General features: G+C 39.8%; 1 protein-coding gene and 1 long non-coding RNA gene across 9 annotated transcripts in view; both read left to right on the top strand.

The window, feature by feature from the left end:
• The window catches only part of LOC134225515 (serine/threonine-protein kinase Wnk-like), a 145,807-nt gene extending 124,682 nt beyond the window's left edge, over positions 1 to 21,125 (top strand). For all 7 annotated transcript variants that reach the window (XM_062705680.1, XM_062705681.1, XM_062705682.1 and 4 more), the window contains 4 exons: positions 16,834 to 18,779; positions 18,866 to 19,007; positions 19,070 to 19,943; positions 20,126 to 21,125. In XM_062705680.1, coding sequence (XP_062561664.1) covers positions 16,834 to 18,779; positions 18,866 to 19,007; positions 19,070 to 19,943; positions 20,126 to 20,688 — 3,525 coding nt within the window. In that variant the 3' untranslated portion in view covers positions 20,689 to 21,125. The remainder of the gene's footprint in view (positions 1 to 16,833; positions 18,780 to 18,865; positions 19,008 to 19,069; positions 19,944 to 20,125) is intronic.
• Positions 21,126 to 24,426: 3,301 nt separating this feature from the next.
• On the top strand, positions 24,427 to 25,741 carry LOC134221094 (uncharacterized). Of its 2 annotated transcripts, none has more exons than XR_009982204.1 (3): positions 24,427 to 24,519; positions 24,584 to 24,895; positions 24,980 to 25,741. It is a non-coding gene; the product is annotated as an uncharacterized LOC134221094 (long non-coding RNA). The 2 variants fall into 2 exon arrangements; XR_009982205.1 differs by having other exon boundaries at positions 24,427 to 24,523.
• The last annotated feature ends 268 nt before the right edge of the window (positions 25,742 to 26,009 follow it).

The following is a 26,009-nucleotide window of genomic DNA, read 5'->3' as shown; positions in this document are numbered from 1 at the left end:
CTCGTTTCTTCTATTTGTTTTGATGATTATGTTACGTTGTAGTTAAACAATTGTTTATTGAACCCACCTAATTTAGAAATTATTTTTCTTTTTATATAATTGTTAATTATCTTTGTTTATTGCTCGATCTTCAAACTGGGTTTGTTTTTTCAAGCGATAAGTAATTTCGATATTTGTTAACTAATTTTCCTCTGCATCAGTGAACCAATTCCTACGCGATCCTCCTTTTCAATAGGAATTTTTATAATCAATAGAATAGAAGAACTACAGTTTTGAGATGGCGTAGAGATTGCGTGATGCAAGTGGTTGGAAATACACCTTAATACACATGCAAATTATTCCTTGTTTTTTTTCTTTAGTAGTGTTTTTGTGTGATTGCAAATTAATATGTTGTGCTTATTGTAGCTTCTGTCATTTACATCCTTCCATATTTAGGGCTATTTTACATTTACAACTTATCTATAATCCCTATTGCTATTTTCTCTAACTTTGTAATGAAAGTCTGGAAACTATTCTTAAATATACTCATATCTATAAAACATTTAGAATATTCATAAATACAACATTCCTGCTTTTGGATTATTTTAAAACAACTTTTAGAAACTGTTCACGCCCAAACTGACTTGTACCTAAACGTGACGGGCTGTAACTGTGTCTCTATTGGAATTTGGAGATTCTTTTTTAGGGCCGAAGCCCACGTAGCGTTTTTTCTAGCTGCGCGCATGCCGCAACCACGCAAGATACCCAGCATTAAATGTAGTCTTGCACACGTTTACGTGTGCATTACTCTATTTGATACTGGGTACCTTGCGTTAATGCGGCGTGCACGCAGCGTAAAAAAAAAACGCCACGTGTACATCGGCCCTTAATCAGTATCTCTGAAACACCCACTACTCAAAAGTATACGAGCTCCTCTTTCAAAGCCTGACTCCTGGGTAAAGTAAAATGTTCTATCGGAAAGAGGAAAGCCTATGCTATCGAGGTGTTTGATTTTTGAAAATAAGTTTCTTTAGACAAAGACACATTCCATGCTTGAATATAACTGATCCCGGTTCAGTGTGCCAACTGGATGGAAAAGTGTCCATACAGATGGTAACAATTAGCATAGAAATTGTGTAGTGTACATGCTCGAAGAATACTGTGCCAAGAGGCTTCAACATCCAAGTAGCGGATGTAGAAAAAAAGAAGCATGGTCTTGAGAAATTTTCGTGGAACTCTAGAAAGCTTCTACTGAGTAGAATTTCCTCTTGGAAATACGGACGAATTTTCCTTTAGACATTTGGGAGAATTGTCCCTCAGAAATTTGTGAGAATCATCCTTGAAAATTTTGGAGAATTTCCCTTTGATTTAATATTTTTCAAAACATAAAACACCCAGGAAGAAATTTCCCAGGAAAATTCGGGATACTTTGTTCCCGTAATTTTGGTTGAATTTGCCCAGAAGTATAGAAAGAATTTCATCTGGAAATTCATCGTCTCCAACCCACTGACAGAAACGATCGCTCGTTTTCTTCTGTTAATACTCCTTGATCCGTGACAGCAAAGCGGGCAAGGGTCCGCCACGAACGGCGTAAGGACCTTAGGTATGGGTATACGTTTGGCAATATGTACGTTAGGCACTTACTTTATATCATGGGCTGTTCTTGTTTTTTTTTATGCCTAACTGGGTATACCCGAAGGATAAGGCTACGTACGATGCTATCAGTAATCAGAAGACAGAAGACGACGATGTAGACCACGACCACTTGTTTCGGATGGATGAACTTTTCTCAAGTCTGGCGAACACGGATCAAGAACTGGATGTGGTAATGAATAGCATGCCAGATTCCTTTGATCAGCTTGGACTTGGCGTTGGACACCGGAGAGGACGTTGGAGTTGGTAATGGAGTTGATAAAAAGTAACTGGATGATTCTCCAAAAAATCAGGCTACATGAACCGTGATTGTTCGATAAAAAAGGGTGAAACATTCGCATCTTACACGAGGCGTGATTACCCAATGACAAATAATGAAGGCTCTGCCACCTCACTCACATCCGGTTTCCCAGAACCGGATCAGTGAGACTTGGATAGTCGACTCCTGTGCCACTTCGCATATGTATAGGGCACGGCACGGATGAATCCTTTTCTCTTTCGTACTTCATGAAATTTGACATTTACTGGCCTTGTTGTTTTCTAATTTCTTTGCAGTGAGAAAGAGACAAAGCAGTCCGTGCAGTGCGACCGAACACTTTAGCTGACTACTACGATAAAAGATGTCAAGGGTTTCGTATTGAACGTTGAACCCCATGACAACAAGCACTCCACCTTCTAATAGGTTTTGCGCAGTCGGCTCGTTGACGGGTCCGTAAACGTTATTAGAAAGCGTTCTACCTTTATGCACTTATATTTATTCACATAAAAATATGTTCCGGACAGCGACGACAGTTTAATGCCTGGAACACACAAACCGGAAGCTATACAACGTTTCAAGTGATAGCGGGGAAGTGTGCTCATCGCTTCCTGCAGCATTCCAATATCGGGCGTCTCGAAATCGGAGAGGAAGACACATCTCTACCGGATCAAAACCACCCGGCCCAAACTAGCTTCCCGGCTCTTCCTTCTCCTGCTCCTCGATAGCTTGTTGCTTCTTTACCCGAGCTTGCTTTGAGATTCGTTCCTTGAATGCGTCGATCTCCGACCAGAACTGGGCTATGTGGGCCATCAGGTCCGACATTTGGACTAGGGGAAAGTGGGGCAAGATGGCCATCTTAAGCGGTAACCGTTGTAAAATAGTGAAACTCTTCCGAATTTTGCTGATTTGTCCTTGAAACACCTTTATTTTAGACATAAATATCAATAAACTGATTAATCAAGTTTCAGTATCTTTTGAACTGGTTTTTAAAACCCAACTTAATTCATCGAGTAGTGATACTGCCTTTCTCGTATTTAGTCAAGACACCAACCTTATATGGAGAGCTAATATAGTTTGATGATCCATTTTCTTAATAACTTTTTAACGCAACAGTCGATCAGAACTTGGTCTCTGTTGAATGCAACTTGTTGTGAGAAGTAACTGGATGATAGCCTTTCGGTTCAACTTTGTTGTACGAGAAAGGCAAAAATGTGTTTTTATGATACCCCTGTTTTTACCATATGGGGCGATATGGTCAGGGTCACCCTTTCGGAGCAAGACGAGCAAGCCCCAAAATTTATATTAAAATTGTGCTAAATTTATTTTGAACGGGTGGCACATTTTTTGTACTTCTAGGAACTATGTTCAAATGATGTTTCGCTTGAAAATGTCGTATTCCATGACGATTTATTGGCCTTTTGTTCTTCGACAATATTTAAGGCTAATTTTCACGAATATTTGTTGGCAATTAAAGGTGAGTTTAGGTTTCGAAAAATTTCAAAACAGTAATCGAAATTTACACTTTCTTATCACTTAAATTGTGAAAATCAATGCAGGGTTTTAATTTTAAAGCTTTCAATTTAATCACAAGAAACATGGCGTAGTACGCGTCAGTCATCAATTTATCGAATGATAACCCTTCGTTTTCAACCTCATTTTAGTCTGCCAATCATCTCCGTTGTTTTTTTCTGATTCAAGTAGAAACTATTTTGAGGACTTTGGAAATGCATTTAAGCGCTAGGCAAGTCTTAATCCTGAATATGACCTTGTTCCTGATACAGTTGGCAATTGTTGTGATACGCGCAGTATGGAGAAAAGGAAACAATGTTTGGAACGATTAACTGATTAACTCGGAATAAAGGTTTATTTAAGGGGCCATCCACAAAGTACGTCACGGTTCTAAGGGGGTCTAGAGCAATAAATTTCGCTTCTGTCGACGAAAGTTCAGTTCAGTTCACCAATCCACCGCCGTACTAGATAAAGGAAACCGGACTTTGATTTTCTGTCTCCTTCGTTGCTTCGGCTTCGACGTAACATTCGAGACCTCCGCTTCCTCCGCCTAGGTGCGATCCTTCGTTCCTTTAAGGTATCGTAAGACACGTTTAGCTTCGGTTCAATCGCGGTTTGTTGGCTTAGTAACTTTGCGACCTAGTAGTGACGTGTTGACGCATTTTATTCCAATAATTAAGTGCGCGATCGGACGGGTTTGTTTACAGAACGGTTTACAGAACGGTCTCGAGATCACGGAATTTTTGTTCTACTTAGTGCGGTCAGTAATTGAACTAATTAGTGCGCGATAGTCAAACCACACGTTATACATAGAAATCGTAAATCAAGGAAAATTACGGCATACAAAAGTGAGTAAAAAGGTTTAGTATAATTATAAACTTATTGCACGATGTTTTTCTTCATGTTCAATTACCCTAGAGGGATCGTTTTGCTTAATGATCAAAAAGTTTTGCCCAAATTTAATAATCATATTTTAATAATCTATCCCCACAAAATAAGTCGGAATATCAGAGTTTCACGAGTGAATACATAGTCTAAAACTAAATATTGCTGCCTCTATTGGCTTGATAAATCATGAACGTTTAAAGAACAAACAATAAATAGAATAGATATAAGTATATACTCTTTCGACAGCCGGCTGGCAAGAGTTTAAATTAGAAACATATAAACAACATATGCTATGGGTCGAATTGCCAGCGAGTCAAGGGGGATTTTGGAAATCTTCGCATCCTCGTGTCCGAACTTGGTTACAAGCTTCTCGATGCAGCTCTGCTGATTGAGTGTGTAGTGATCTCCGACTTTGTCCACGTGAATGCCGAGGAACTGCCGCAACTCGCCAAGATTGGATAGCTTATAGTGCTTCTGTAGTATGCTGCAGATCTCCTGAAACTCACGCTCTGAATGGCAAAACACGACGATGTCATCGACATAGATTAAAATAAATGTGAACTTTCCGTTCCGCTCGCGAACGTATAGGCAAGAATCTGCATCGGCTGCTTGAAACTGCATCTGTTGAAGTACGCTGTCTAATCTTATCATTCCAAACTCAAGCCGACTGTTTGAGGCCATATATGCTACGCCTGAGACGGCACACCTGCTCGTTGTTCACAGCAAATCACGGTGGCTGCTTCATATATATTTTCTCTTTGAGGACGGCATACAAGTAGGCTGTTTTTATGTCGAGATGCTTAACCAACATACTCTACTCCCTATCGTTAGCATCGTTCGTAGTGTCGATTGCTTGACAACAGGGGGAAGTTGGACTAGATCCCACGTTTTATGCTCGTTGAGAGAAGCCATTTCCTGTTCCATCGCTGCTTGCCAGGCCGATTTGTCGTGACTATTCACCGCTTCATTATAACTTCTGGGCTCGTCGATGCTGTGGGTCGTGGCACCCATTAGGTCAGCGTATCTCGCTAGCGGCTTCCCTTTAGTAGAACGTTCGGAACATCTTGTTGGTTGATCCGCTTCGTCTCCCAGCGTAGGATCATCGTCACTGAATCCGTGGAAACTGTCGTCTGACTCTTCTGTCGCATTTTCAATGGCATCTATATCGGCATCCTCTACAACGATGGGTGGTTGAGCTCGATCTCGACAGTGCCATTTTCCTTGTTGATCGGTGTGTTTTCCGGATCACTGGCTACGAGTTTTTCTTCTTGTTGATCGGTTTAGGAACCTGTGATGTGAGTTCTGTTGTTTACTCCTCTCTCTCTCTTCAGGAATGTAAGACCGATTTAATGTTGCCAATTAAATCAACTATAAAACACTAGCTCACTGACTACATCCATTAAAACATATGTAGCAAGTCCATTACATTTTTTAAATGTCCATTGTGTCTGGTGTTGAGAATATGGACTCAGCCTTGGTCGTAGCTTAGTAGGGAAAGCACATGTCTAACATACTGGGTTCCCCTACAATACATTTTTGAAACTAAATCTTTCACATGTGCAATTTCACTAAGCTTGTTATCAAACTAGTTATTAATTTCCAATCTAGGTGGTAAATATTCGGAAAATATTCAATTAACTTTGATTAAACCATGAATCAGTTTATGCCTTGCGAAGGCGAAATACGTGAACGAAAAAGCTTACAAAAATCTTGACAGGAACTCTTAAATCATTCAGAATAAACCACAGGCGGTGAAAGTTATTTAATAAAAATCATTGTTGTTTGCGATGTTGTTACCGGAATGAATAAGAACGACTAAAATCTTCATCCAAAAAAATTTGGTGACAAAATATGGTCACAAACATGATAAAATCGGGGGTAAACAAAATCAGGTCAAAACTGTATTTTTTTAAATTATCGGATATCGATCCGATATCCGATATTTTCAAACCCGATATATCGCCGATACCGATGTAACACCAAATGAAAATCGCCGATATCGATTAACCTGCAATGTGCACAGCCCTAGCCCCTCCATCCTTTTTTCTCTATTCTGAGCTTTTTTTTAAGATATTGATCATCTCACCACTCTTATAAACGAATGAATCAATCTGAAAATCATGCCAAGTAGATATTTTAGGTTACGTTCTTATTTATTAGGCTCATGTGCGGTAAGGCTTAACGAAGCCAGATTTATTTGCTTTGTTTTTGCTATTTTCTTTGATAGCCGCCCAGTGTTCGTCGCTTTGATGAAGACCATTGCTGTAATTGAGCTTGATGCTGATACTTTATCTTTAAAACCTATACAGATTACGAGCATTTACGCAGTATTTGAAGTGATAATTGACAATGAGAATTGAAATGAAAAATAAAAAATATAAATACAATATGTTGCTGCAGTTTCGATCATATTCGGGACCAGCAATGTATTAATATTTATTATGGAGATGGGGACTTAAACAACGTTTGAAAGTTTCGGCTGGTTCGGAAGAATTTGCAGGCAATCGTCTCTTCCGAATGTGATGAAGGACGGTGTAGGTTGTTTAACACTCATTTGCAACAATTGAACTCCTTTTGGAACACTGCCGGCGCCAGAGTTCTGGTAATGGTGGGGCACCAGCATGTTTGGCGTAAGGGAACGGTTCGCCACTTCATCTCATAGCTCCTATTTCCATTTCATCAAAAACAAAGCAATGGTAAGGAATTTGGTTTGTTTATTATTTTTGTGATTTTTTTCAGCAGTGAGCACGCATGTTGACAAAAAGAAGCGACGAATTTGGTGTCGTATTTCTTTGTTTAGCGATGAGATGGAAATATGTACAGTGAGATGGAGATCGGAACATTTTCCCTAATTAGTTTATTTATAATTTGGCGTCAGTAGGAAGAACTAATTAGGGGCGTAAATCAATTAAAAAATATCAGACAGTTCAAATATAACAAAATTTGAGTGCATTTAATCGTTTGTAATTGAAAAGGTCACTAGGATTTTTTAAGAATATTCTTGCATAAATTTCCAATTCCTGTGTGATAATGGATAGGCTGTAATTACGACATTTTGGGGGGCTTGCGGAGTTAAAACTGGATTTCCCCAGAAAATCATCCGAAAATAACTTCGGAAATATATTCAGAAATTTCTTCGGAAAACACTTTACGAAAACTTTTAGGAATTTCTTCAGACATTTTTTTAGACATTCCTTTGGAAATTCCTTTAAGAATTCCTTTAAAATTGCTTGAAAAATTTCTTCGAAAATACCTAAAGGAAATCCTTCGGATATTCCTTTAGGAATATCAAGAGATTTTTTTAATACCTTCGAAAATTGCTTTAGGAGAAAACCTTCGTTGATTTATTTTAGGAACTTCTTTGGAAATTCCTTTAGGAATTTGTTCAGAAAATGATTTAAGAATTTCTCCGGGATAGGGAGCGGGACATTTGGGCAGCACCCCCTATTCCCGCCCGCAACGTTAATAACTCGACCGCGTTCCAACCAAATGGCTTGATTGTTTGTACATCACTAGATATCGACAGAAACTAGCCATGTATCGTGCACGCACCATACTTTGCGCAGTTAAGGAAATGCAAAATTGAATCAACTCGTACAACTTACAGAAATTAGCTATCTGCCTGAAATAGTTTCCATGCTGTAGTATTATTATCATATTATTGTTTAAGAACTCAATTTGGTACAAAAATTTGAAATAAATGGTAAATTGAACTTCAAAGCAGACCCCTTATTATAATCCTAACTGTGCGCACATAACTTGGAAAATTTCGAACACGAAGCAAGCGTCTATCATACAATTTTTCATCCAATTTTTTTTTCAGTTAATACTGCTATTACAATTCATGTTCATTCTATTTGTAGGCATATTGCCCAGCATTATTTTCTTATGATTTGACATACTTAGTATGTTTTCACGTCTGTTGGTGTATGTACAGCCTCATTTATGTACATTGGCCACAGCTAACAAAAGTTTTTGTTGCGTAAACCCTATTCCGACGAGGTATATCATAAATGTTGAAGATATCGAAGAAATACGAGTTGTGCGCAAAATTAGGTAAACTGTATTGAAAAATTGTTCCTAACAGTGCGCATCATATATTTTAACGAAAAATGTAAATAACAAACCAAATTCTAATGAGATGGCTTCAACAATATTATAATTGATAAGAAAATTATTTTGAGCTTTTTAGTGGAATGTCTTCACTTGTCCTAAGGCGAGTTTATACCATCCCATTGAATTCCACCACTTAATTGTATCTTGACAGATACGTATTTCGACCTCAACAGTAAGGCCGTCTTCAGTGTCTCGTACTTGACTCGACTTACTGTTGAGGTCGAAATACGTATCTGTCAAGATACAATATGGTGGAATTCAATGGATGGTATAAACTCGCCTTAGGACAAGTGATATTATAATTATTGGGTCCATGTGTAATCAGTTGTCAGCGAATGTAAAAATTTACAAAAAATACAGTTTTTCGGGTAGACCGTCACTTGTTATTTGTGCTAAGAACACGCCATTTTGGTCATTTTCAGTGTTTTCAGTACAAGTTTCGACTATTAAAATGAAAAATGTGTCATTTAACAGCGAAAAAATGCAGGCACTGTTATGATACCATGTATATTGTGCTGACAAGTTATAATTATATTTCGAAATTCAATTTAAACGCATTCTATTACAAAAATAACCGCAAAATGCGCAAAGCTAGGAGCTGCGCAAAGTTGGGTGCGTGCACGGTACTGAAAACCAAGTAATTCGGTTGTGTAATGAGCGTTGAGTAATGAGCGTTGAGTAATGAGCGTTGCTGACGGGAATAGAGGGTGCTGCCCAAATGGTTCTCTACCCAATATTTTAGGAAATCCTTCGGAAATTCTTTTGAGAACTCCTCCAGGAATAATTAAGAATATTACGCCAGACTAGGAATTCTTTCTGAAAATTCTCTGTAAGACCTTTGTAAATTTCTCCGGAAATTCCTCAGAAACTTTCTCCAGGAAATCTTTCGGAAATGCTTTTAGTGAAGCCACACGGAACTTCTTCCGCAATTCCTGCAGAAATCATTCCGTAAATTTTGTTGGAAGAATTTTTTAGGAAATTTATTAAAAAATTAAATAGAAAAGATTTTAAAAAAAATTCCGAAAAAACTCTTATAGTAATTTCCGAATTATTCTTAAAAGAATTTCGGATGTGATTTCCGAAAAAAATTAAAAGGAATATCCGAAGGATCTACCTCCTAAGTAATTTCCTGATACTTTGCTTAAAGAATCCGAAGGAATTCTCGGAGGAATGTGCAGAGACATTCAGGAATTTCGAAAATTCCTTAAAAAATTATTTCGGAAATTCATGAAAAAAATTCCGCTATGCCGAAGAAATGGAACACCTGAGGAATTTCTGAATTTCTTTCTTTAAATATCACCTGGATGAATACTGGAGAAATTTCCGAAGCAACTACTGAAATGAATTCCTAAGGAATTCTTAAGAACATCCGATGATGTATCGACTGCAATCCCGGAAGGGATTCCTGAAGGAATTTTTTCATGAGTTTCTGAAGTAATTTCCAAAAGAATTCCTGTAGAAATCTAAAAATTTATATGAACATTCCAATAGGTATTTGCTTGAAAATTCCTTTTTTAATTTTTTTTTCGTGGATTCCTATGATAATTATTCAGGAAAAACACTTCAGAAATTCGTTAAAAAAAATCCTTTCGAAAACCTATTCCGGTTGTTTTCTTTTAAATTCCTTCAAGAATTTATTCGGAAATTCCTCCTGAAATACATTTTGGAATTTCTCCAAGATTTTTTTCTAAAATTTCTCTAGAAAATCGGCCAGATATTCCTTCAAGAACTCCTCCAGGAATAATTTCTAAAATTTCTCCAGGAGCTTATTTGAATACTCCTCCAGGAATTCTTTCGTAAACCCTCCCAAAAGGCTTTCGTAATTTTCTTCAGAAATTTATTTAATAAACAATGTAATATTCCTTTTAAAATTCCTGCAGGAATTATTCCGAACATTTTGTTGAAAGAATTATTTCGAAAAAAAAATATTAAAGAATGAAATGGGAATTTTTGGTGGTGAATTTTTAAAGGAAATTTAACAGGATTTTTTCAAAGATTTCTCGAAAGAATTCTTAAAAGGATTTTTAAATGAAATTTCCGGAAAGAATTTTTGAAGAATTTTCTTAAGGGATTCCCGAAAGAATGCTCAAAGGAAAATCCGAAGAAATTTCAAAAGGAATCTCCGAAGGTCTAAAGTTATTCCAGGAATAGTTGTTTAAAAATCCGGATGAATGAGAGAAGGAATTCCTACAAGAATTTTCGAAAGAATTCCTGGAAAACTGAAGAAATTTCCGAAGGGATTTCTTCTTTCATTCTAATCTTTGAATTTTCGAAGAAATGTTATGAGGAACATCCAAGGAAATCCTCTATATTATTTACGGAATTCCATTTTATTTTATTTTTTTCAATTTGTCTTCAAAAATACCCCAACTTAACTCCGCCAGTGATCATAAAAATTGAGGAAAAGTCAGTTATTTTTCTTAGGACAATTTTTTAGTATATAATTAAATTTCAGAGAAATAATCGATTTGGTGGCTCACGTGCCCCATCGCGCCCCAGCTTCACTCCGTCAGTGGTTCGGAATGCCGAGATAGTGATATTCCTCACAGACTTTCTTTTCTCATAAATTCTCCAATAGGCGTGTAAAATGTGGAAAGACAAAGATCGCGCCCTCGACCAATGTTGTAGAATCGAACACTTTTAATGTCAGCAGATTCGATATGATTTCATTTTCCAGAAAATGCTGTACATTATTTTTGACATCAAGTCGTACTGAAAGAATCCACCGTAATAGTGTTTCCCGAACGCTCTTTATGTAGGTACGAAGTAAACTGGAGTGGAAATACATGAATAGTACTTCAGAATCAATTTCTGTAGAGGAAATTCATCATCAAGTCCTGAAAAACCTAAAGCATACCTTTGGACGGATTTCTGAAAGGAATATCTTATGGAGTTCCTACGGTCATCTATTTCATTACAACAATTTTACAAACATACACATTCAAAAAATTAACACAACAATCAACAAATTAAAATAACTGACGATCTCTCAGTGCCCCGAGAAAAACATCCAATGTGTTACACATTGCGAGATATGACGAGGTTTTCCTTATAAGACTTTGATTCATCAGTCAAATCCCGCAAATGTGGTTTCATTGCGTCTTGCATTTTGTCTACAACAGCTAAGTTAGTTGTATTTTTAGCTCATTTTTTGGTGTAGGATTCAGATACTATTTAGGCACCTCGATAGCATCGGTGCCATGAGGCATCAATAATTCGATGTATGTGCCTGGAACCTTTCACTGCATAAAAATTTAATTGCATACTTAGGACCAATTTCTTCATATCCGCTTAACTCCTAAGCGATGCTTACCCATACGCTTCAACATGGTTTAATGCCTAAGCGGAGGTGAAGAAATCGACCCTTAGAGGCTTTCGACTTCGTGTCACAAATAATGGTACAGTATCACTCTAACATTTACGAACTATACGAACAAAAATAAAATGTAACACATCCTTCAACCTTCAAGAAGAAGAAGAAGAAGAAGACATCCTTCAACTAACGGGAACGAAATTTTTGTAATCTAGAAGCATCCACAAAAATTCGTGAATTTGATTGGAGGAAAAGTGTTGAGGAGGACGATTACTTCCTAGTCTAACTTAAATTATGCAATCTCAAACAAATACTCCTTTCATCGATAGAACTTCGAGCATTGCTTTAGGTTACAGTATCAATAACAATAACGGTAACGGTAGGGTAACCAACTTGATTTGGACCCCCACACATTTTGGACCCTCCTGGCGACAATTTTCTGATTTCTGATGCTGCTGCTAATTCCCCCATTGGCTTCCGGAAATTAATATTGTTCAGCATCTGTTTCACTGGTTTCCCGTGCAAAAAAGCGATATTTAGATGAAATTTTGAGGAAATTACTGCCGTCATACGCATATTTGTCCCATGTTTGCTGGGATTTACTATGTACATGGGACAATTATGCGTAGAACGGCAGTATAGATGCCAGAAAAAGAATAAAACACCTCACATGGTAACAGATCCTAAAATTACTTAACTTACTTCTAGGTAAGTGAAGAATCTTGTCCTCAACACCGAGAGAAGCGTCCAAAGTGTTTGTCCATTGCGAGATATGACGAGGTTTCATTAAAGGTTTTTGTCCATCAGTCAAATCCCGCAAATGTATTTGATTTGCGCATTGCTTTTTGTCTACAGCAATTATGTTGCTGTATCCATAGCCTGATTTGTATTAGGTTTCCGATCCTATTTGGGCACCCTGAATTAATTTGTGCTAAATGGCTTTAGCCATATGAAGTCTGCGTCTGGGAGTTTCTGTATTTATAATTTTTATTGTCTATATTCAGGCCCAAACACAGAACATGCTGCAATGGAACATACACCAATCCGCTCAAACATTTGTCACATCCAAGTGAGATAAAATTAACCGTAACACATTGTGAGAGGCTGCTTGATAACCCTATCGTACATGCGTAATGCATAGTAATTATGCACTCCTCGATACATCCCTGATCCTATCGAGGAGACATCGCGCATCAAAGCAGGCGTTGCTTTGAACGATAAAGAGTCATCCTCTTTGGTGTTCGAACTGCCAGGTGCCACAACTGCAGGTTGTGTGCTGGGCGACAGTGCGTGCTTAATACGGATTTCACAAATGGCGATCCTGCCAGGAGCCACCTTTTCTAGGTGGCATTTTTTTATCCTTCCATTTCATTTAATATTGCTGTTACTGTCGCCCATCACACACAAGTGCAGTTGCAGTTAAATTAGTTACTAGGCAAAGGTAAACTACAGGTAGATTTACGTTTTCAAAAACTGATGCGCAATGATACGGAGCCACTGGTGCTGGTTTCTCACAGCTGGAGAAAACCGGAGCGAGCCTGGGCTACTGTTTTTGATTTGCACGGAGGAGTTTCCCGGGAGCAAGATTGCTCACTGGTTCGATCCGGCAAAAGGTTACGGAGCCACTGGTGCTGATTTCTCACAGCTGGAGAAAACCCGAGCGAGCCAGGGCTACTATTTTTGATTTGCACTGGGGAGTTTTCCGGGAGCAAGATTGCTCACTGGTTCGATCCGACAAAAGGTACGGAGCCACTGGTGCGAGCCAGGGCTACTGTTTTTGATTTGCACGGGGAAGTTTTCTGGGGGCAAGATTGCTCACTGGTTCGATCCGGCAAAAGGTACGGAGGCACTGGTGCTGGTTTCTCATAGTTAAAGAAAACCCGAGCGAGCCAGGTCTACTGTTTTTGATTTGCACGGGAGAGTTTTCCGGGAGAAAGTTTGCTCACTGGTTCAATCCGACAAAAAGGTACGGAGCCACTGGTGCTGGTTGCTCACAGTTGAAGAAAACCCAAGCGAACCAGGTCTACTGTTTTTGATTTTCACGGGGGAGTATTCCGGGAGAAAGTTTGCTCACTGGTTCGATCTGAAAATCTAGCAAACCATGCGCCTCATAAACGATTGTGTTAAGGATTTCCAGCAATTCCATGGAAACCAAAGAGGGGGAAAATACCGTACACATACTTACTAGCTGGCTGTCAGTTTTACTTTCCCCACCCCGCATAACGTGACTGCTTAGACCACTGTCTTGTCTTGAGACGAGGTGTAACGCCTCGAGATTTGGTGTTGTTGGACCGAAATTCCTGATTTTGAATATTTTTTCTGTTTCATTTAATTTTTAACTTTCTCCGGGAAAATAGAGGGATGTGAGAGGCTGCTTGATAACCCTATCGTACATGCGTAATGCATAGTAATTATGCACTCCTCGATACATCCCTGATCTTCGCGCATCAAAGCAGGCGTTGCTTTGAACGATAAAGAGTCATCCTCTTTGGTGTTCGAACTGCCAGGTGAGCAGGTTGTGTGCTGGGCGACAGTGCGTGCTTAATACGGATTTCACACACATCATGCTCATAACGGGCTTGGTGGTCATATGGCTATCGCTTCTGCCTCATACGCAGGAGGTCGTGGGTTCAATCCCAGGCCCGTTCCATTTCTCCTACTTTGGATCTTTTCATATATTTCTCATGTTCTAGCAATCGCTAGAACTGTGAAATGGGTTTTTCATACCGTTTCCATCTTCTATCCCTATACCAACTTGAGAACAACTTGAGTAGTTCTAGCAGGTTACTGTTAGAATTCGAAATGAGCGAAAAAAAGTTCGTTTCGCATCCAATTAGAATACTACACAACCCTTTCATAACTATCACATTGGCAACCCGTTAACCAAGACGAACCTCTGCCATAAAACCTTAACACCAAGATTCCAACAAAACTCCGGCTTGCAGTGGGCGAGTGACTGCATCATCAATTCCTTCCCATCCCCGATGACCGTGAGGACGTGGCCAGCGCCGTTATCGACTATCCAAAATACTAGAGCTCTCGGACTGTGCACATTGAGGCTGGAGAGCAAATCCCATGCTTCCATCCATTGGTTCCCTGTGCAATTGCGATTGTTCTGGTCGATCACGGAGTAGCAACTACGAAATGCACGGTCATCATGCTCGTGCTCATTTCACACACATCATGCTCATGCTCTATAAAATCTCCCGGTCATAAGAATAGCTGGCAAGACCAACAAAACATCTATAAAAAATGATCCAATATCTGTCAAAAGTAATCTTGCTCTGCGAGCAGGGTTATTTGATTTTTTTTAACTGTCGCTTTTAAGTTTAATTCGATTTTAATTCACGAATAGGACCAAAGCCTTAGTGCCGAACGATAAAATGGTTTTATAAAAAAATAGACAAAAAGACCGTCAGACATCTCAAACTTGAAACATTTCTAAGTTTTTGATTTCGAATCACAGTCTCGAAAAGTAAAATTTTTTGTAAGAAAATGTACTAATTTCTATTTTTTAAAACCTATTTCATCTAGGTATATTTCATTTGCTGGTCAGAATTTCTTATTTATAGCACTAGCACAGCAGTTCTCAACCTGGGGTACATGTACCCCTAGGGTACCTTCGCTGGCCCTTGGGGGTACCTCGGACAAAAATGCGTAATGGCGGACGTATTACAATTCCAATCAAAACTCATTGATAAAGTTTTGATAATTGCGTATTTTCTATTTCAAATTTATTTTGTACATAATATGCAATGCGATCAATAAATCCCAATTGAATCCTGCCTTCCACAACCAGGACAATGTATGAAGGGCTGCGGAACAATTGATCAAACGAACAAAGCGTCGAATGAACAAAATAATTTGTTTTTTCACTAAAGCTCGGTTGCTTCGTTGCAAGAGGATTATAATCATCCTTCTATACCTCTGTGAAGCCTTCTTCCAAGCAGCTCGAAGGCCTTCTTTCAAGAGGCTAGGAAGCCTCCCTTCAAGATGCTCGGAAGCCCCCTTTCAAGAGGCCCAGAAGTCTCCTTTCCAGAGGCTCGGAAGCCTCCTTTCAAGAGGCTCGGAAGCCTCCTTTCAAGTAGGCTCCTCCTTTCAAGAGGCCCGGAAGCCTCCTTTCAAGAGGCCCGGAAGCCTCCTTTCGAGAGGCTCGGAAGCCTCCTTTCAAGTTGGCTCCTCCTTTTAAGAGGCTCGGAAGCCTCCTTTCAAGAGGCTCGGAAGCCTCCTTCCTAGAGGCTCGGAAGCCTCCTTCCTAGAGGCTCGGAAGCCTCCTTCCTAGAGGCTCGGAAACCTCCTTCCTAGAGGCTTGGAAGCCTCCTCCCAAGAGGCTTGGAAGTCTCCTTCCAAGAAGCTTGGAAGCCTCCTTCCAAGAGGCTCGTAAACCTGCTTTCAAGAGGCTCGGAAGTCTACTTTCAAGTGGTTCGGAAGCCTCCTTTCAAGAGGCTTTCTTCTTTCAAGAGGCTTGGAAGCGTCCTTTTAAGATGCAAAGAAAGCTTCTTTTCAAGTGGTTTGAAAACCGCTTTCAAGAGGCTCGGAAGCCTCTCTACAAAAGGCTCAGAAGCCTCTAATAAAAAGAGGCGCGGAAGCCTACTTTAAAAGGATTCAATAGCTGAAAGGAGCTTCCCTTCAAAGGGCTCGGAATTATGTTTTCAAGAGGATTGGAAGCCTGCTTTCGAGAGGGGGTACCTCAATTAATGCAAATGTTCGAAGGGGTACCTCTCAAGAAAAAGGTTGAGAACCGCTGCGCTAGCAGCTAACAAAATCAAAACAATAAATTTTCAGCCCCCTTATTTACGCCAATACTGGTAATATGGAAAACAATGCATTTGTTCAGATTGATTGATTAAAATGTATTTTAGATTCAGGAATAAGAATAATTATTAAGCTTTTTGGTCACGTATGTCATAATATTACGTTAGATCTATTGCATTTTTACTGATTTTCTAGTATGCTAAGAAAAACCATCGGTAAGAATCAATTTATGAATTCATCTTTTTGTAAGTGTTAGCCTAATCACGCATCATATGCCGTACCTTGTAGGTAGTATTTTAATTGTTCATCCTTCCTCCGGATATTGCACCCACAGATACTGACATGTCTTTTCTTTCCTCAGCGCGATGAAACGTCTTCGACCGGTTCGAACTTTTCCCATATGTTCGATCCGACGATTATCGATCGGCAGGCACTGGCAACCGCCGTGTCCAGCACTACGAATTCATCAGCTTCTTCGTCGCCACTTTCACAGCAGCCATCCGGACCCACATGTCCTGGTGGCACCAATGGCGGTGACCTGCAGAAGACCATGTCGGTCGACAGTAACGGTAGCGTGACGGGCAATAACGGTGGCCCGACGGAAGAGCACGGTTCCAAGGGGGATCTGAAGGATATTGTTACGATTGGCGATCTGAGCGGGGGGACCGGTGATTTGACGACCGTTACCAATGTGGTGATGGATGATGGAACCAATGATAACAATAGCAGCTGTGACGAGAATTCCCGAAAGACCAGTACGATCAGTACAGATTATACATCGCATGAGAACACCCCGGAGAATACGATTACGCCGGGTAGCCAATTGCATCAGCACTTTGTTTATAACGATCTGGAGCAGGACCCGAAAGGAGCTGCACCTGTTGTCGCTTCCTCAGAAAGCCAGGAAGCGGACAAATCTGATCAGTGTATTATTACAGTGCCATTAGCCAGTAACGAAGAAAATAATAAGCCCACTAATACTACTACTACTACTGCTATCAGTAATACTGAAATTTCATCTAGTCAACAAGTTGTTAGTACACAGCAGACACCTGCTAATGCTACTAGTTCTATTGTAACTTCCACCCCTATCTCAAACAATGCAACCACTAGCAATGGACCCCTTGATTCCCCAAATGTTGAAAACAAACAACCGCTAAGAGAACGTAAGATGTCTCGATTTTCCGTTACACCCGTAATGCTCCCAACTGAAGACAGCAAACCAGCCGCCCTAGAGTCACCCAAACCTGCAGAGCACAATGAAGTCGCCCCGGAACCAGTTATCCCTGTTGTTGAACCGCAAACACCCCAGCTACTCAGTGGGGAAACAGCCACGGATCAAGCTTCAATTGATATTCTGCAGCAACAAATGCTTATTCAGCAACAGCAACAGGCGGAAATGTATCAGCAGAGACTGGTGATGGAACAACAGGAAGCAGAGATGCGTGCTCAACAGCAATATCAATACCAAATGCAGCAGCAACAGCTTCAGTATCAACAACAACAGCAGCAGCAGCAACAGTTCATAACGGAAGCAGCCGCTATCGAGTATGAACAGCAGCTGTATCAGCAGCAACAGTACCAACAGGCGTTGCTCCAGCAACAAGCACAACAGCAAGCGCAATCGTCGCAACCACCGTCGGTTTCGTCGCAATCGTCTATTGATCAATCATCCCGAGATTCACAGCCTAGTCGCATGCCGGAAACGCTCGAGCAGTTAAAAATCGGCCTCGAAAGCATTACGCATGTACACGTGGTAACTAGCAAACCGCCGTCGTCCGCTCATGCGGTTCAGCAACAGCAGCAACCGATCCAGCAGCAACAGCTGCCACCGCAGTCCATGGATCCCCATGGCCATATTCCGCCCAATGAATATCTCGTCCAACAGCAACTTCTTCAGCAACAACAAATCTACCAAGCACAAGAATATGTCCCAGATGTTCAACCGGAAGTGGCCCCAGAGTATGCCGCGGATACAGCGTTCCTAGAGCAGCAACAGCAGCAGCAGCAACAAATGTTTCAACAACAGCAACAACAACAACATTTGCTGACCACGATGTCATCATCTCAGGACATTTCGATGTACAACTCAAGACGAACGTCGGCCGACATGAATGTGCAACCGCCGATCATCGATCAACAGCAACAGCAGCATCACGTTCCGCAGCAGTCGTCGCACACCCAACCCGGATCAGTGCCCACTTCGGTAACGGCCGTGAGCGCGGCTGGCAGTGATACCAGCACACCGAACTTGCGCGATCAAGAGAAACGGCTTTCCAACCAGGGTAGTGTAGATCGGATAGATAGGTAAGTTTGCTACTATTTCACAAATGATAGGAAAAGTAGGATGAGTTTTCATTATTGTTATATTTTATTTTCTACTTACTTCACAGCTCTGGTAACAATTCATTAGCTGATCTCCATCAGAAACTAGCTCAGCTGACTTCGGCTCAAATAAATGAGTCACCAGTAGTGCAACATCCTCCAAAACCTCAACAACTGGCTGCATTTGAGCAGCAGCAACTGCATACTCAGGTAAAATCTTTTGTACATTTATTTATAATGCATATAATACAACGTTACTGACCATTTCACAGCAAAACTCTGCTGTTACTAGTCCTTCGGTGGAATATCCGGAACCAAAGTTCCCGAACGATGCAAAACCAATGGTCCGCAAAGTGTCTCGCTTCCAGGTGCAAACCGTGCAAGAATCTCCTAAACCAGATCAAACTCATCCACAACAGCAGCCACCGCAACCATCACAGCAGCAACCCATACAGAATTATTCGTCTCCAACAGACGATAGATCCGGTCAGACATACTCTGCGCATCAGCAACAACCTCTGGCTTGCGACGTTGCAACAGCAAATGATCTTGAAGCCAAGCTAAACCAAGTGATGCCGAAGACACCCAATATGGAAGTCGTGCAACCCAACTTCGCCGCTGCGCTCCAACAACAGCAACAAATTCAGCAGCATCAGCAGCAACAACTGCAACAGCAGCAACACCAGCTTCAACAGCAACAGCCGTTACAGCAGCAAATTCCTCAACAACAACCACAGCCAATGATTCCAGCAGTTCCTATGCAACAACAACAACAACAGCAGCAACAAGTTGTTCAACAACATCATCAGCAGCAACAGATTCTACAACAACAAGCAATGCTACAGCAACAACAGCAACAGCAGATGCTGCAACAACAAATGTTGCAGCAACAACAACAACAACAACAGCAACCACAATTAATACATCAACCCCAGCAGCAGCAGCACCAACAACCAACGTATCAACCGACCGTGCATGTCCAACCAACTGTGCAGCAGCAAATTCCTCAGCAACCCCAACAGCCCATGCTTTCGCAGCAACAACCACAACCCCAACAGTCTGCCATAATGCCGGTCGTGACGCAAATGGCGCAACAGCAGCAGCAACAACAACAGCAACAGATCATCCCAGTGCAGAATGCATCTAGTGAGTATTTACTACTCATATTATAATGTATCTAAATCTAAATATCTCGGTATTTAAATGGAATCTTTTCCCTTAAAAAAACATGGATAAATGACTCGCTACAGTTACTGTACTGTACTTCCTTTAATATCATCTGGAAAACAAACAAAAATTGTGACCTTTTTATCAACTACTCCTTACAGACACCGTCGCCGTCTATTCGGACCAGAATGCCGTGGAATCGTTCAACAGCGAAGACATCGGGCAGAACTTGATCGCCATTCAAAATCATCTGCGCAGTTTGCAGCTGATGTCCAGTGCTCGGCAGCAGCTGCAGCTGCTGCTCTCACGTCAGCACATCGAACACGAAGAACTGAAGCTGCGCCATTTTCTCGAGCTGGAAAAGTTTCTCAAGCAGCAAAAAGAAGACATGAAACCTGCGCTGCAGCAGCCACAACAGCCGCCCGCACTATCAGCAGCAGCTCCGCAGCCGCAAGCGTTGCCAGGGCCAGCGCCGGTTCAGGTACAACCTGTGGTAGCTGCTGTTCCGCAGCAGCCACCGCAACCACAGATGGTGCAAGGTGCCATCATTGCGGACATCACATCGCCGACGCTTACCGTGAGTCGGGGCTTCGATCAGAATACGATCACCACTCCTTCCTACAACAACTATAGCACGATTGGCAGTTCCAGCAGCGGTGGCAGCGGCCCCGAACTGATCGATCTCGATGCTTCGCTTACGATAGTGAACGAAACGAACAAGTAGAACTAACGGGGTAAAAGTGGCAGTTTTAGTGGTTCGTTTTTAGGGTGTTTTTTTCTTCCTAGAGGAATTTAATTGCTACTGCTAGTGAGCATTGTTTTTTTATAAACGTACATATATTTATCTAGAGGTATATATATTAGAAGCCACATTTTATTGGCTTTCCGTTTCTCCTTCACTTTTCCGGGGCTGCTGGTTGGCTGTTGAATAACGCTTTCGTCATTCATTCGAAACCGAAAATGAAAAGATTATGAGGAAAATATTCTAGAACTCGCGATGAGCCCTATCGATAATCTACTACTATTACTACCTACCTAGCTAGTGCCCAATAGAACCCATATTCTTCGACAGTCTGGCTTATGGTACGGAACAATTCGTGCTGAAACCGGGTCACTAATTACACGAGGTTATAAAAATACATTTTTTGTTCACATTCCGTAGTTTTCGTGTTGTACTAAAAGTAGAGAAAGCGTTTTGAAGAAGTCAAATTCTTGGATCTTGGGTCAGAATCTCTGAATACTCCCCGGGATAAGGAACAATGTGACATTGATATGTGAGATATTTACTATGCATGATGTAGCAGTTCCTTGGCAACTTTATTACAGGCAAGTAAGTACAACATCTTTTTTCTGTTTTTATATATCAAAACCCTGATAAATCCACCTAGCGACGATAGTCCCTTTCTCGTGCATATAAAATATAGTATTTTTACCATGACTTTCAAGCACATGTGCGATCTTGCCAATTCGGAACTAATTTGCGATTTGAACGTAACTTATTTTGTAAACAAACAATTGAAGGCGAATTTTTGCTAAATCAGGCATTTTTGGGAAAACCAAGGAATGTATCCGACAGAATAAGCTTCCTTCTATCAGATAAGGGGATTAGTTTTGAAAGGAAGCGCTTATGGAATCCATAACACAATGTTTGTTTACAAAATAATTTACGCTCAAATCGCATATCGGTCCCGAATTTTCAATAGGAAACAAAACTTGACAAGATTCCCCGTCAAACTTGTTGCGATTTTTTTTTTGTTGAATATTGTGCCTCGCAACAAAATGACAACTTTTGGATCATTTTCCAAGGCTCTCATAGATGTGCAAAATTTATCGATAATAAACAATGTGGGCTCACTTGACTGTGGATATACAACAGTAAAGCACATTCGACGATTGAGCATATCAAGCATCCGAAAGCTACCGTGGAAGTACCATATTTGACGCAGGTCCAAACTTGGCGCACTCTCATATCAAATGATTCATAAAACTTATTTTCGCCAAAAATATATCAAAGAATCAAGCTAGATGGCTTTATTTGCTCTTCTTCTTTGCATATATGGCAGAAAAAGCATATTATCGATGAAGAATTAACTTATCCGAATAAAATATATGGAGGTCATACTTATAATGCGTCAATTTTTCGCTTTCTTAGCCACAATGCTAAGGATCGAATGATCATTTTTTGCTCGCAAAATGACTTTTGTGAGAATTTTCGACCCCTACCTACAAACAACTGAGCATTATGAGTAAGCTTTTCCTTTTATGACGAAAATTGCAACATTCGAACGCATTTTTCAACCCAAAATGTTCTGCGTCAAATTAGGCTCACAATTCATTTTGATGTTCCTAATTAACCTTATCAGACGATTATAAAATGCAGTGCATAGAAACCTCAATAATACTCTTAGGAAAAGCAATATGCATTCAATTTATTTTAACTAAAACTCTACTACTTAGAATTTTAATCAACATTGGATTATTCCACTAAGTGTCTAACCCATGGTAGTATGCCTTATGCTGTCTTCTATTTTGATGCGTTTTTTTACACGGCATTTGGTAATTATGCAATTTTTCTTTGCTGGTTTTGAGATTCTCGCGAGAAAATAATATTATATAATAAATTAGTATCATACAATTCAATTTACTTTCTCTGTACGAAATTCTAACAGGCCAAAAAATGAACACATTTTCAATTAATTACTCTATTGCTATGCAAGCTACAAGCCAGGCAACCCTGAATAGGAAATCAAACAAAAATATGCCTGGCTTTCTTATACAAGCTGTATATAGACGGAAAACGAAGTTGGATTTTTCTCCAGATACAGGCAACTTTCCCAACTTCGGAAGTAGTGCGCTGGCTTCGTCTAAAGATGGGCTAAACAACGCATCAATTAGTTTGACAGATAAAACTTCGGAAGAAAGTTCGGTTCGGAAGTCCCGACTTCCGAATTCTAAGTTGGTGCTACGCCGACAATACCTGCCGGTCAAGTAGCATTTAAATATTGGTAACTTCAACGTTGTTCTAAAAAGGTTCATATACAGGTTGCGTTCCTTGTATCCGTCTTAGTTTATAGATTTAAAATGGCAGATTACCAAAGAAAGTGGTTTTTATTATAAATGTAACAGACCATGATAGGCTGGTTATGCAATGAAATGTCAAAGTTAATTCTCCCGTGAATATATGTTTTGACATGACTCTTACACCTAATTGAGAAGCATTTTGATTGATGTGTAGGGTACATGAAACTAACAAAACACTTACATGCCACAAAGCATATAACTTGCAGAACAACTGAACAAAAATAAATGAAATGCTGCTTTGTAAAATTAATTAACTTGTTATTCTATACCGTACAAAGTTCTTTTGTACTGTCATTATATAATAACAAAAATAAGGCGTTTATTTGATTGAGTTTTAACATAATTTCAAAGTGCGTCAAATTAGGAACAACTTTGCGTCAAATAAGGAACATGGTAAAATTAGTGCGTCAAGTTGGGCACCTAAGTACCACATAAAATTACATTTGAAAAACTAAGAAATAAACTTATATTTCGAAGTTTCATTATTTGTACACATTCTATAATAGTAGAATGCTCGTTATGCAGAATATTAAGCGAATCCATTTGCAATTATTTTTTTAAATAATGATTCTTTTCAAAATTTTCTTAACTGCGTCAAATATGGTGCCTCCACGGTACCTATTCAATTTGCAAAAAAGAGCTAACCGCGGTGGAGGTTGGTATTCGGATTTTGACGGCTTTTCCGCAAACGTGACCTTTAAGTGGGCTTGTTATGTAGGGGTTATCACGCCTATCTAGAGAGTAGGAGGTTGAGGGTTCGAGTCCCTCCAAAAAACGTGGATTTTTTTCGCGAATTTCATATCAATTTGTCCATTACGAAACATGTGCTGTGCATTAGGGTCTTGCCGACATTTCTTACCAATACGAACGCACGGTTCGTGGTTGCAAACAATCCCATTTGATTTTGCCGTGACAGCTGCTCGTGGTTGCAAACATACTGAGTAAAATTGTGATTGAAATGTGCGTGTACGTACAAGCCTAATATGAACAGCCAAACTATTTAACAAATGAGCGTATGAGCGTATAACGTATAATGAGCAACAGCCAGTCATTGCATCGTCTATCAACCCCCATCTATCGCGAACAGTGCATCACCAGATGTGCCACCAATCGTGGTTTCCCATGAAGTCTTAATTGCTATTATGACTAAGCGGGAAAGAGCAAATAAAAAAACCAGAAATTTTGAAACACGAAATGAAAATATTAGATGAAGATAATGCCTTGTTCAGATTACAGCTGAATAACATGTTATTCGAAGGTGTTACTTCTGAATAACAAAACCGTTCGCACTAGCATTTTAGGTAATACTATTTGACAGCTAACAGCATGTGTCAAGCGCCAAATTTTTTCGAGCAGTTTGTTGTTTGTTTACAAATATGCAGCGAGATTCTTCAAATTAGAATTCAATTAAGCCAGAAGTATTTTATTTTGCTCATTTTTCCATCGGAAATTGGCTAGGAACTTTTGGTTACAAGTAGGTAATTTCATTAGCTTGTTTACTGATGTTGCTTTCTATATAAAATGGTGTGTATTGTTAGTCTTAGGTTTCGTCATCGGTGAACGGGATGTGAAGTCGAGGATTCCATAAATATTACACATGCAGAAAGCATCAATGGAGCCTGGGAGGTCAAGATTGTTCAGAAATAATGTTTAGCAGCTGCAAGACGAGCCAACGTGAATTCAAGTTAAACAAAATTGTATTACCAAAACAGTGTGACAATGGAATTCACGGAGCAACCGCAGCGCGAGAAAACAGGATTCCTGGAACCCGAGCTAGCTCGCGAACAACGGTGAAAATTCCAAAAATATTCAGTACTATCGTTTGGAGCGACCGCCGGCTTTTTATTGCGGTAAGCCCGAAACAGTTTATTATGCAATATATTTTCTAAATTTTCGAAATAATGTTGCTGACGGTAATAATTTTATGTATTTAGATGCGTCTAGTCCTTGGACCCAATGGGAAGTGTCGTCAGTGTTGGTTGATTATTCTGCACCTATTTTGTAGATCCAGTTTTGCTCAAAAGGTCATCGGAAGACCACAAGTTGCCGGTAGTGATAGTATTATAATTGGTTTTAAGAGTAAGAAACCCACCGTGGTTTCACCCACAAGAGGATGTATGAAGTAACTTTTTTATAATAATTTATAATAATAATTTTTTATAATAAAATAACAATTGAACAACGCAGGATGATATCGCACGTAATCATTATCAGAGGAGATGGTATTAGTGGCCGAAATCATCAAAAACCATTCATCACATTCCATTTATATCTCAACTTAGGTGAACGAGGCCAGGGACGGAACTACGTTTCGCTAGGAAGGGATCGTGGAGTACTACTAACTATAATAGATACTAGAGTAGAATGATTCGACCGAAATAAAGATATTCAAACGCATTTACTTCTTCTTCTTCTTCTATGGGTCTACATTCCTGGCCCGCTTTTCAACTTGGTATCCTTCACCATTTTCTCAGTTATAATTTGAAAGCTTTTCTATGCCCGCCATTGCATAAGTGTGTCTCCTATTTGGCAAGTACAATGGATACATTATGCCCAAGCAATCGAGATTGTTTCCCACCCGAAAACATACTAGACTGAACCGAAAATCGAACTTGTTAACTCTTGATTCGCAGTCCTACGCATTCAGTTAAAGGCAGATAGCTTAAGAGCTAAATATATTCAAGTTAATATGAATTAGACGGTTTAAATAAAATGTAAGTAATCTGAAAATCTATTCTTGTTTTTATTAACTATGGGTTCAATTCAGTTTTAATCTAGCTTTATTTTTATGAATTTAAAAATTATTTATGAAAGTTTCCCAAGTAATACCGAATTTAAGAATTTGTTGTATAATGGTTAGAAAGATGAAATACAAAACATAACGTGTTCGAAGGAAGTTGTGAAAAGGTGTCTGTTAAACATACAGCTTATTGATTGATAGAAGATGTTTTGTATTACATTACG

The sequence above is a fragment of the Armigeres subalbatus genome, chromosome 3 (genome assembly GCF_024139115.2).
Source record: "Armigeres subalbatus isolate Guangzhou_Male chromosome 3, GZ_Asu_2, whole genome shotgun sequence".
Taxonomy (NCBI): Eukaryota; Metazoa; Arthropoda; class Insecta; order Diptera; family Culicidae; genus Armigeres; species Armigeres subalbatus.
Note: the sequence above shows the minus strand (reverse complement) of the source record. Positions and strands in the feature narration are given on the sequence as shown.